The 12,814-nt window shown below is 34.4% G+C and overlaps 1 protein-coding gene across 4 annotated transcripts in view; it reads right to left on the bottom strand.

Moving 5' to 3' along the window:
* Positions 1–12,814, bottom strand: part of CEPT1 (choline/ethanolamine phosphotransferase 1) — a 51,864-nt gene that overhangs the window by 34,357 nt on the left and 4,693 nt on the right. For 3 of the 4 annotated variants that reach the window (XM_087720231.1, XM_087720233.1, XM_087720232.1), the window contains exons 3-4: positions 7,629–7,776; positions 3,968–4,109 (exon numbers count right to left, since the gene is read on the bottom strand). In XM_087720231.1, coding sequence (XP_087576357.1) covers positions 3,968–4,109; positions 7,629–7,776 — 290 coding nt within the window. Of the gene's footprint in view, positions 1–2,281; positions 2,367–3,967; positions 4,110–7,628; positions 7,777–12,814 lie in introns of all 4 variants that reach the window. The other variant, XM_087720234.1, reaches the window with a different exon arrangement.

Here is a 12,814-nt window from a genome sequence, read left to right as displayed (position 1 = left end):
ATGATAGTCTGAAAGATTTATTTGAACTCTTCTTCCCCAAATATACAAACTCTCATTCATATTTTGTACTGCAAGAAATCATATCTGAATTGCAGCTATTGCAAATATCTCATTTTAATCTGTCGTTAAAAGGATTAACATTTCGAGCTGTCAATATACCAATCATGTTATTTTGGAAATGAGTTCTGTATGAGGTTTTCCTTTTCAAAATCAATATTTGTAGAAATTTATTTCTTTATTATGCTGCCCAATTGCTGTTGCAACAGTCATACATTATAACAAATCAAAACAATAAATGAGAACTATAAATTTAAATTTGTTAAAATTCAATTGATCAAGATGGAGAGGAAGGGAGCAAAGTGTGCATAGGAAAGGGGTGAGGTTTGACCAATCCATTAACGACCTCCAAGATGTCACTCTCCCATTGGGGCTCCAGGTCAGCTGGCAGAGCCAGGTCTTCAAGCCCTTTCAGAAGACCAGAAGGGAGGGTGAAGATCTCATCTTGGAGGGTGGGTGCCACAGCAGAAAAGGCTCTTCTCCTGGATCCTGACATTTGAAATTCCTTGACTGATGAGATCTGTAGCATGTCTCTTCTGCCAATGTGGGCTAATCCCACTGGAATTAGCGATTTCGTCAGATAACCTGGATCCTTGCCATGAAGGTCTTTATAGATGATAACCAACACTTTGAATTGGACCCAGAAGGAAACTGGCAAGTGTAATATGGGCCACTCTGGGTCTTTAAAACTCCAGCTGCATTATGCACCAGCAGAAGCTTCTGGATACTCTTCAAGGTAGACCAATACAGAGCCTGTTTCAGTAGTACAAATCAGGGATCACCAGGGCTTGGGTGACTGACTGCAGGAACTCCCAATTCAGTTCCTAGAGGGACTGGATTATTCTGAACAGGGTCATTGGGTAACACTCTGCAGATGCAGTAAGAGCAAGAAATAATGGAGTTCTGTCACTCTTACTGCCATGAGGTATGCCTTAATAGCAGCTCTTACTTGTGTACAGTGGGATTCATATCTTGTTTTCCTTCAGAAGTGCTCTATTAGTCATTTAGCCCTTTTCAGAACTTGTAGTTCTCCTGTGAACCATGAAGAGTGTTGGGATCAAAGGGTAAAGAGAAGCCACATAGGCACAATACTATTCAAAATTTTGGCTGCCCTTTGGTTCCAGGATATAACCAGAGCTTTGGCAGGATCATGCAGCAAGGCCCCCTGGATTTCCCACAGTTCTCTCTGGAACTCATTTGCAATTATCAGTCTGAAGGAAATGAATTCAAGGAATAAATATACTTGCTTATATAAGATTATGTTTATAACAACATGCCCCATTAGAACTGTTAAAAACCATTTTTGTAATGGACATCACAAAATAACAAAAACTTGGCACAACTAAAAAATGTTTTTTCCTAGTATTTTAGAAAGAAGTGATAGATGACAGTATTTAAACTTATAAGAAATTTACTTGTTATACATTTTGGAAAGGAGACTAGATTCTTTCTTAAGCTTGAGGTCAAGGAACTGCAAAGGATGAATGAGAATATTTGTATGAACATAAATATGCCCATTCCTCATTTAGTGACAACGTTTTGTTTCAATAAACAGGTCATTAAGCAAAATGGTCACTATGTGAACTATGTAACAGAAATAGGGAGAGAGTTGCTGTGAAGATTACTAGCTGCTGCTATCTCATTTAGATAAAGTTCTATTTTTACTGCTGTCAGCATTACTGTCCTTCAGTGTGGGTTAGTGTCAGCTGTACAAAATTTGATTGCAAATATACACAAGTGGGTTGGATTTTTTTTTTATAAGCCTCATATTTGCGAATGGTCATAAATGAATGTAGTAGCTAATCAAAGTGTGAGTGTATATTTCTAAGTAGCTATCTCCGTAATTCTTTTTCCTGGTGGAAAGGTTTCTAACAAAAGAACAAAATTTATTCTGATTATACATAATGAGTTGCTCCAACATTCCATCACTTTTTTCTTGAGATTATGTCAGTTCTGTATATTTTACACACAAAAAAAGGAAGAAAACATCCATGTTTCAAAACAAAGTATTTTTTTAAAATGAGGGCAGAAGGAAGCTTTATAATCTGACTGAATGTGTCTTCTATTGAGCTATTATAGATCATCATATATTGAAACAAATGTCTGGAAAATATCATTAGTAAAACAATTGCCTTTTTCAGTTTTAGTGTGCATGACAAAAAAGGGCTGCCTCCATAGAATTTACACCACTGCTTCCCAGGAAAAACCAATTGTTATCATTTACCGTATCATTCCAAAAATCAGATCCAAGAAATCCTGTTAGGAGGTGAATTATTATAATACAGACATCAGACTCAGTAACATCAAATCTAAGAGTGAGGGGGAAAACATTTCAGTTTGAAAGTTACGTGCCTGCAAATTTTTACTCATAAATGAAGAAACTGATTCAAAATCATGGGAAATCTTTAAAAAGTTACAAGGTTAAAATTAAAAAGAGAAGAAAACAACAATTGTAATCTCCATTAGGTGAACTCCACTGCAAAACCCCAAGTGTCATGAATTGCAATCAGTAATTTAAAAGAGGGAGACTAGAAATATTTTGAAGCAATATATAATTCCTTTAACAGTTGCTAAACAAAGTTTAAAATTTTAAGATCAACTCCATATTAGCCTCATGTAATCCTTTACATAATCTATAGCAGTAATTCCAAACTTGGCTTACAAAAACCATCGAGAGAGGAGAAATGATCACCTCTAAGAATGTATGAATTTTTTTTAAATTTATGTTATGACCATCTCTGTAACACTCACATAAAATCATATCTGAACAGAAAACAATGGGTTATAAAGTACTTTGAAATTGAATATATTTTAATGGCAACATTTCAGTGGTATTATTTTATTACTTTAAAAATAGTACATTTTACACTTAGATAGCCCAATCGTATGTCTAAAACAAAAAACATATAAAGTTTTAGTCACATCAGATTCTTTAAATATTTGTCTTAGACTTGATTAAGGCACCAGGCTAGAAACCAGAAACTGTGAGTTCCAGTCCCATCTTAGACATGAAAAACCAGCTGGGTGACTTTGGGCCAGTCACTCTCTTTCAACCCAATTTACATCACAGGATTGTTAATATAGACAAAATAGGAGGAGGGAAATATGTTTGCCGCCTTGAGTTATTTATTTAAGAGTGTGGCATATAAATAAATAAATAAAACAAATAACTTAAATATTGTTCAATAAATCACAAGAAAAATCTATGAAGATATTTCATTTAATTTATATTAATTTAATTTATATTTATTTGTACCCACTTAAATGATGAAATTTGTACACACTGCCACTGCTTAATAAAGTGTGGGTTGTTGACAAACTGGATTGCTTTATCTAATATATTAAAATATTAAATTATCCTTTATAAAAATAACAGTGGCTGGATTCCTACAGACTAAATTGAAATGAAACAAATTATAGTATACTATGGGTTTGTGTCATTTGCACACCCAATGCTTTTTAGCCTTGCAACCAAGAGATGAGAGACAAAATGTATGAACACTATTTCTAAATTAGCAATTACCTTTGGGATGAAAAAGTTGTACAATTAGAAGCATGAACCAATGAAGTCAAGCAGTGACTTTGTAGCTTTTGAAAAAAGAAATTCAGATCTAACTTTCACACATCTATCATGCTATTATGACCTAATTCACTATTCATCATACAGACAGACACTGTTAATTCCATAGTAAGTGATGGGCAAACCAGATGTTCTCATTCAAGGAAGAAAATATATTTTTTAAAAATGATTTTTTTTCTAAATATGCAAAATCAGTTGTTACTGCATCTAGCCGGCCCGGAATTTAAACAACAGATGTAAACATTTAAAATTGTTTATATAAGGTTTCATTTTACAACTGTAAAAAGATAGGTAAGATAGCAAAATATTTCTCTCAGCTACATTACTTACATTCCAAAGCGCATTGTTCCAGAGACATATGTCTGCCAGTGTGCACAGTAAAACATGAATGTCCCAGCAAAACAGCAGAAAAACATCCAGTCAGGATTTGTCCCCAGTTGCACAGCGATACACGTTCCCAAAACCACGAAGACTGAAGATAAAATAAATTAAAACTAAGGGGTAGAAAATGCACATATTCGCTAATGGATCATTATGGCTGTTTAATAACTTCTAATATGTAAATTGTCCTCTCAATCACTTATATTTCTGATGGATTCTGGAAAGTATAAGATTCACAACAAACATTTACTACAGAAGGCATACAGAATTGTCTACAACCTTTGTAAGGGTTATCAATTACATTTTACACTTGTGCAAGATTAAAAATAAGATTTCCACAAATGGTTAATATTTTGTGCTAACATAATGACACTATAAATAAACATAAACAGTATACATGACAACAAATTTCAGAACTCTTAATTAACTATATTAGAAACGATACTAGATGCTCAGTTACATGTGAATTCACTCAGTTTTAAAATAAATTAAAAAATTCTTAAAGTACATTTTGGTGTAGTGGTTAAGATGCTGGCCTAGAAACCAGAGTCTGTAACTTCTAAGCCTCCCTTAAGCATGTAAACCAGTTGGGTGATTTGGGACCAGTTATTCTCTCTCAGCTTAATCCATCTCACAGGGTTGCTGTTGTGAGAAAAATAAGAGGTAGGCGCATTAGATATGTTTGCTGCCTTGAGGTTTATATACCTTTAAGAATGTGTGAGAGAGTGTATTTACATAAATGTAAATATAAATAAAGAACGAGGATAAAAATCTAACAATATTCAATTTAATGAGTTTTCAAGGCATGCATACAATTATACCATTAGCAATATTTGACTATTTACAGAAAACCTAATTTCAATATCTTGCCTTTGTTACCCTACAGCCAAAACTTTGAAGTATTCAGTCTGAATAGTAATCAAGTTTCTAAAGCAGCCTGCTTAGGAGATTTAAAGATGCTATGGATTTACTATACTTTCTGTTTATAGTCCTTCCATATGATCAAAGCTGTGGGGGAGGAATGAAGACTAATTGGGTCTTCTGATTGTAAGGTGAGTAGCTAACTAATAAGCCATGCCAATTCCAGAGATTGACATTTCAGAGAAACAAGCTGACAAGGAGTCTAGAACTGTTTATTCTTTAGTAGTAAGAATTTATTTTTTAATTAGCATTTGAAAGCTTTTAAAAACCTGTCCGTTTTAACTCATTATATTTTCTCTTTAGATTTGTTGTTAGATATCCTTCACAGCTCATTAGAGGCACAGGGCAATATAGCAAATATTTATTATAATGCAATCCCTGAAACTATCTGCCAGGAGTTAATATTTCTAAATGGTCTCCATTACTGTTATTTTGTTCCACTCAGTCATAAAAATAAGCTAGCTGCAAGAATTTGGATCATTCCCAATACAGTGCATGATTATTTTTAAAATCAGTTTGGTTCAAATCAAGCCTAGTTTCAAATATCTGATTTGAACTGAATTTTATTTCCTTTGAATCTCAGTATTGGATGAGAACTTTCTTGATCTGCATTCCCCACTTGATAATTCTTTAACCATGATGGGGAATATGGAAAGTCTGACTGTGATAAAATAAAAAAGTGCATTTATTTGATTCATTTTCATAATTCAGCAACATGATTCTAAATAGAAAAGAAAACAAGAATTAGATCCCATATTTGTTGTACTACTCTTTGAAACATTCATACACTGTTTTCTATAATACGCAACAGAGAAAAGTTTTTAACCTTATTTTTCTATTATTATAGAAAATATTGCAGAATTTTGAACATATTATATCCAATCTAATTAGGAAAGGTACAGCCTAGCCATTGAAGCAAATATTCTAAAAGCAGCTGATGTACAGTTGCTTTTAAGTAACATGCATCCTCCTTGGAGTACTTTATAAATAAATATTCACAATCATTATTGTCGTGTTGCAGCTCTTTTGCTGGTTGTGTTATTAACAGTTAATATCTACCAAAAGCACCACCCAAAACCAAATACCAGCCCAATTTGATCATAGAAAGGCAGGAGAAATTAGTAAATGTACAGTACCGCAAAAAATAGCAACTATGTAATTTGTTATCATTTATTCATAGACAAATAACATCTTATGCTGCAATAGCTACAACAGTATTCTTACTATTTCTTTCTATCATAATACAGCAAAGCATACAATTAAGATGAACCATTAAAACAATATTCTAACAGGATGATTTTAGAATACTCTTTATTTTTGTAAATGTATTATCAAAGTATTGACCTGTGGCATGAGGTTTTGGTTTAAGCAGTTTTTGTAATAATTTTATTTTATTTGGTTTTGCACAGGTGTGTGATTTTGAGTCAATCTTAACTATTATGATTGCCTGTACAAATCCACACAGGTTTTTTTGGTAACATCTTGAGAAATCACTTGCCTTTGTTTTGATCCCAGGGCTGAGAGTGAATACCTGTCCCAAAATCACCCAGCTGGCTTTGCGCCTACAGCAGGACTAGAACTCACAGTATCATACCTTTAATCACTGTACCAAATTGGCTCTCGTGGGGATAGCTTGATAGTAGCTTAATACAGTGGTGAGAAAAGGTAAATAATCTTTAGCAAGAATTTAATTCCTGGTTTATCAACAGTGCATCAGGTTTCAATGACAAAATGGTCCAAACAGAAAAGAAAAATTGTATTTGAGCCACTTCTTCATGGTCTAGCATATGAATCACAATACAGGTACACTATGAAGACTGCCTTGGGTGAAATGCGATGAACAGTTCTATACTTGAGTGACAGGGCACAGTTTGGAGGTGCATCTGATCTCTGAGAGCAAACAGATGAACTGATCAAAAGTAGACATAAATAAAATGAAATTGAGTCTGTCACAAAGTCATACATATCCGTATGCGTGGGCAGGCGCATCTGAACACACACACACATGCACACACAAATTCAGTATCAAGCTCTCCTCCTCCAAAATTCATGTGATTACTTTAACTTTAGTCTTTCTTCACCAGAAAACTTACACCATAAGGTTCCAGGGCTGCAATTTAGGGGGATATCAGAATGTGTTTTATATGTGTCCATGTTTTACACAGAACATTGATAAAAGAGCAAGAGAGCCACTGAAAGCGCAGAGTCTGCAAATACTTTAATTTTGGATCAGCTGTTCTTTCTCTTTACAGAATTTTAGAAATGGTTTAAAGTTTTAAGGAAATTTAAATATTCAAACACATATTTCAAGCATTTCAGTCTTAAACTAAGATTTAAACCCCTTAGTATGAAATTAAAAAGGGATTCCCTTGCAACTGAGCTTGACAGGATAACTTTGTGATTCTCCAGCCTAACCTGGAGCTCTAGCATTCCATGGAGTTCTCTATGGAAGTACTAACCAGGCCAAACTGGGCTTAGCTTCCCAAACAAAGTCAGCCAGAGGCTACAACCTCCTAATATGAAGCTAATCAAATGTAGAACCTTTGTAAAATATATTACCAAAGTTCTGAACTGTGGCATGACAATTATACAACCAAGATACATTATTCTCATCTTATTAGAGCACCAAAGGATCTTAGAAAGTTTTGTCCTCATAAATTACTTAATAGACCATTATCTAGTGCAGTACCTGTGGACAATGAATCACAGCCATGGTCAAATAGTTCTCCCAGAGGACTACTACTATTGGTTCTTCTTGCCTGTTTCCCATCTATTGCATCCAAAGACTGATAGATGAAAAGGCCACAAGCACATGCAATATATGCCCAAGGTGGTGCCTAAAAGAGAATGTATGTAAAAAAGCAGCAACATGTAAATAAATGTATAGGTCTTAAATCAGGCATGAATCTCATATAGTGACAATCTATTCTACTGCATGATTAGTTATGAAAAAATGCAAGTAATATTCGTTCTTTTATTCATATCCAGTTCTGAAATTTCTTGCATACACAAAGCAAAGCATATTAAGATTAAACCTAAATCATTTGCAAGTTTTGTAATTTTAAAGGATTATTGCCCATGTTTGGTGAACATGCACAACATTAGTTTGTTTTGTTTCAGCATATTTATTTAATCTGCACGGCTACCATCTTAACAAGTAACTCTAGCCAATGAATATATTAAAAACAAATTCTATCATAACAGAGAAAGTAAAAAACACCTAAGGAGAATATTACAATCCATGGTGGTTAACACAATCAGGAGACAGGACCCTTCAATACTTGGGATCATGCACCTGAGCACATATCTAAGTCTTTAGGACCTTTAGTCATCAGGGTCTGGGCTAATCTCCAGAGGAAGGAGTTTCCACATAGCGGGCATTATGACACAAAAAGCATACCTCCTGCACCCACCAACTAGCCTTCCCTGGCTAATAGGACCTGAAGTATATCTATCCTGCTGGGTCAGACTGGATGGTGCAAAGAACTGGGGGGAAAATGATCCCTGAGGTAAACTGGTCCCAAGCTATGGAGGTCTTTAAAGGTGGCAACCAACACCATGAATTGCACCTGCAAGACACCAGCAACCAATACTGCTCAGGGAGTACTGGTGTTACACATACTATGTAACTGACACTATTTACTGTCACCATTTACACTGAAATCAGCCGCTGTAATTTGTAAACTAGCCAACAGCATAGCATTATATCAATCAATCAATCAATCAATCAGAATGGAGTTGGAAGGGAGGTCTTTTAGTCCATCCCCCTGCTCAAGCAGCAGACCCTATGCCATTCCAGACAAGGGGTTGTCCAGTCTTTTTTTTTAAAACTTCCAGTGACAAAGCACCCAGAACTTCTGACAACAAGCTGTTCCACTGGTTAATTGTCCTCACAGATAGGAAGTTTCTCCTTAATTCCAGGTTGCTTTTCTCCTTGATTAGTCTCCATCCATTTTTTCTTCGTCTTGCCTTCTAGTGCTTTAGAAAATAAATTGACCCCCTTCTTTGTAGCAGCCCCTCAAATACTGGAATACTGCTATCATGTCATCAGATGAATCCAGCCATGATGGTTTGTTCACAAGTTAAAGTTCAGTGCTTACATGAGCCAGATGTTGTTTAAGAATACTCAGCAATGACAGCCAATAAATTTATTTCTATTGCTGAATAATAAATATAATGTATCCAGGGAAATCGGAAACAGCCTTCACAATTGGAAGGTAGCCTTGATTCCTTTTCCTGATATCCATCTCATTCTCTAATCTGGATGATAAAAGGTCACTTCTTGATAGCATAGGATTCCTTTAACTTTTAATATGGTGAAATGGTATTCTTATTTAAATATAAATTATGTTAGCCAAACTATTTGTTAGGGCAGGAACTGCTGTCCCAAAAGTGCTTTTTCAAGAGGCAACTGGACTTTGATTTTTTTTTACGATGTTTTGCTTCGGAAAAGCCCCCCCCCCCCCCCCAAGTCCAGTTGCCTCTTGAAAAAGCACCTTTGGGACAACCATGACCTGGATGACTGAGAATCTCCATAGGCAGGAACTACTGTACATACAGGTAGTCCTTGACTTACGACCACAATTGAGCCCCAAATTTCTGTTATTAAGTGAGACATTTGTTAAGTGCGTTTTGCCCATTTTACAACTTTTCTTTATGACAGATGTTAAGGGAATCACTGCAGTTGATAAGTTAGTGACCTGGTTGTTAAGGGAATCTGAATTCCCCATTGACTTTACTTTCAGAAGGTTGCAAAAGGACATCACATGACCCTGAGACACAGCAAAAGCTATAAATATGAATCAGTTGCCAAGCATCTGAATTTTGGTCACTTGATCATGGGGATGCTGCAAAGGTTGTGGCTATGAACACCGGTCATAAATCAGATTTTTCAGTGTTGCTGTAACTTTGAATGGTCATTAACAAACTGTTGTAAGTAGAGGACTACCTGTACAGGCTACAGTTCTAACACTCAGAATAACCTCACTTTCAGTGGAATATATTTTTATGCAAGCATGCATATATTTGCATTATAATTGCCCTAGTCTTAGAGTTTACAATAATAGATTTAAATACCACATGTTTCAAGCTTTAAAACTGTTCAGGATTAGACTGTCTTCCAATTAGTTGACTACATAAAGGATGATGATGATGATGATGATTATGATTATTATTATTATTTACTGTATTTGTTCATAAAATGATTTCTCTGTATTTGTTTCATTTGTTCTCCTATCTGATAGCTTTTCTGATGCCATATCGTTACCAAAAATAAATAACCAAACCAGAAATGGGGGCAAGGGGGGGAATTCCTCTCTGTTGTATCTCAATTATGTCAGATGTAGAGTACTAAACGTGCTAAACATATAAACTGTGCATCTGTGTCCAAATTAAAGAATCAATAATAAAAATCTGGGGATTTTCAGAGTTGAATTTGATCAAATCGGTATCTAAATACATTTTTCGTAGTACTTCCAAGGTAAAACTAAATGTCAAAGTCTCTGTGGTTAAACATAATTAGTCTCAATGCTGAACTGCTCCATTCCTTTTTAAAAAAAGAATGTCCGGTTGCTTTTGTGTGCCTTTTAAACAAGTTTTATAATCACAAAGATAAATATGTTTACTAGATATATCTATGCATATTCATATAACCGGGTTCTTGATTCATAAAAGCTTCCAGAGTCTGCCAATGTGAATTTAGCTGCCTCTGGCAAAAATCTTTTGGACCTGAGATTTTATTGCTAATAATGGAGGAAGGAACAGAAGTCAAAAAGAACATCTTAGTTCTTAGTTTAAAGGAAAGGATTAAAATATATTTTATAGCCCCTTAGAAGGACAAAATTCATTCAATTTTGTACACCAGTGAAACTTTACTTTAAAGTATCATTTCCAATTACAGTCTACCACCTTTACTTTTTTCTCCCACTTCATTTAAACTTTATTAAAAATACACATAAATCTTCTTTCCTGATTATATGTTTATACATTCAGGTATACTAACTAAAGAGTGCATGGTGTGTCTGTGTGCGCGCGTGTGTGTTTGTGTGTGTGTGTGTGTGTGTGTGTGTGTGTGTGCATGGTAAAATGTAAATGTGATTTTAATCAACATAGTTACAAATCAGTTTTAAAATTAAATCAATATTCAAAAATTAGTAAAATAACAAATATAAGTACTGATTCAGTTTTTCTAATCAGAGAGAGTGTATCTTTACTGCATTAAATCAGAGAACATCTAAATTTTTAAAACCTTATCTTAACAGAAAGCAGACTATGATTGTGGTGCAAATCCACGTTGGCAATCCTAATCCATAAACAGTTTTCAAATTAAATTAAACTCTCTATTGGCCTTGTTTCTGACATTGATGCATGCTTGCACAAGTTGATTTGCCCTTCATCTAAAGAAGGAATTATGATGCATAAGATATCCAGGCACCTGTTATCATAATCAAAGCTCGCTCTGTACTTTGTAAGAATATACAGTTTGATGTTTGGCAGAAAAACAGCTGACAGGAAAGAAAATTAACCTTTAAGATCTGTTTCATTCTATAATAAATCATCATCCAAGATTAACAGAATTCCAACACTGCACCAAGTATGAAAAAATGATCCAACTTGATTATTTCATTTCCAGCAGTTTTTGAAATTGGATTATCAGCACCGAATAATATGCCAAAGATAAAACATCTTACACTAGTTTTCTCTGCATGTAATATTTGCAGTCATCATCATCATGTCCTGAGCTAAACACATTGGGCAACAAGTGTACTCCACAGTTCACTATATTTGCGGTATATTTAATATTTGTCTTCCATTGATATTCCCATTGTTGCACATCAATTGTTTTGTTGAAATGCTGCAAGTATTTGAATGTAAAATATTTAAATATATTTGGTTCCTGAATCACATTTCAGTAACAATTTGTAAATAAGCCCCAAAAAGTGGTTTTGGATGCTGTGTTATATTTTTTCCACATATGTGCAAGTCTCTGAGCACTCTGAGCACTCCACACTGATTTTAAAACTCCTTTTGAACTCCGCTGCTTATTTGAAGATAACAGGTAGATCTCGCTTAGCAACTGCCTTGGACAACAACTGTTCAAAGTTACAACAGTGACAAAAAAAGGTAACTTTATGACCAATGTCCATGTTTATGACTTTTTCAATTAATATACTTTATCTTGCCATTTTTCCCTACCCCCACCCCACCCTCCCAGAGTAGAGAGATTGCCTAAATAAGGAATCTGTTCCTAAGCTGCTTTTCTCCACAATACAGCACTTACCCAAAATACCAAGTGATTAATAGAAGGTGGTAAATTTGCGTATTCCACCGTCAAGGATATATAATAAACTTTGGTTGATTAATATACTTACATCTATAGATAAATAAATAATGTTTGTGGTAATGATAATAAAGGTATTTTGGTTGGAGAAATGTATATATATATGTTTTGGTATGCAGGTAATGATACCATATTTTTGGTAAAAACTCAAATGATTTGCAGCAATTGTCAGATGGACTGCATGATGCAACAATGAATATGGATTGGAATATTAATGTCTCAAATATCAAGATAGTTATGTTCAACAGGAAAAATGGAATGGACAATTGAAAGTTACAAATGAGTGGCAAAAAACTAAAGCAAACAATAAGCATTCTATCAAGAAAAAAATACATATAAGTATGAAAAAATTGAGAAATTTCAGGCTGTGCAAATGATGCAAAGATAATGGCTAATTTCTGATGTGAGCAATGAAAGTTTGTTGAAGTAAAGCAAAAAGAACTAATATATTTATTTTGGAAATGGACATCAAATACTATAACAATTTTAGGTAGCATATTGGAAAAACAATACAATTGAAACAAAATGCAAATGCC

The sequence above is a fragment of the Thamnophis sirtalis genome, unplaced genomic scaffold (assembly GCF_051295495.1).
Source record: "Thamnophis sirtalis isolate CommonGarterSnake01/CBP01778 unplaced genomic scaffold, rThaSir2_p1.2 scaffold_7, whole genome shotgun sequence".
NCBI classification, from domain to species: domain Eukaryota; kingdom Metazoa; phylum Chordata; class Lepidosauria; order Squamata; family Natricidae; genus Thamnophis; species Thamnophis sirtalis.
Note: the sequence above shows the minus strand (reverse complement) of the source record. Positions and strands in the feature narration are given on the sequence as shown.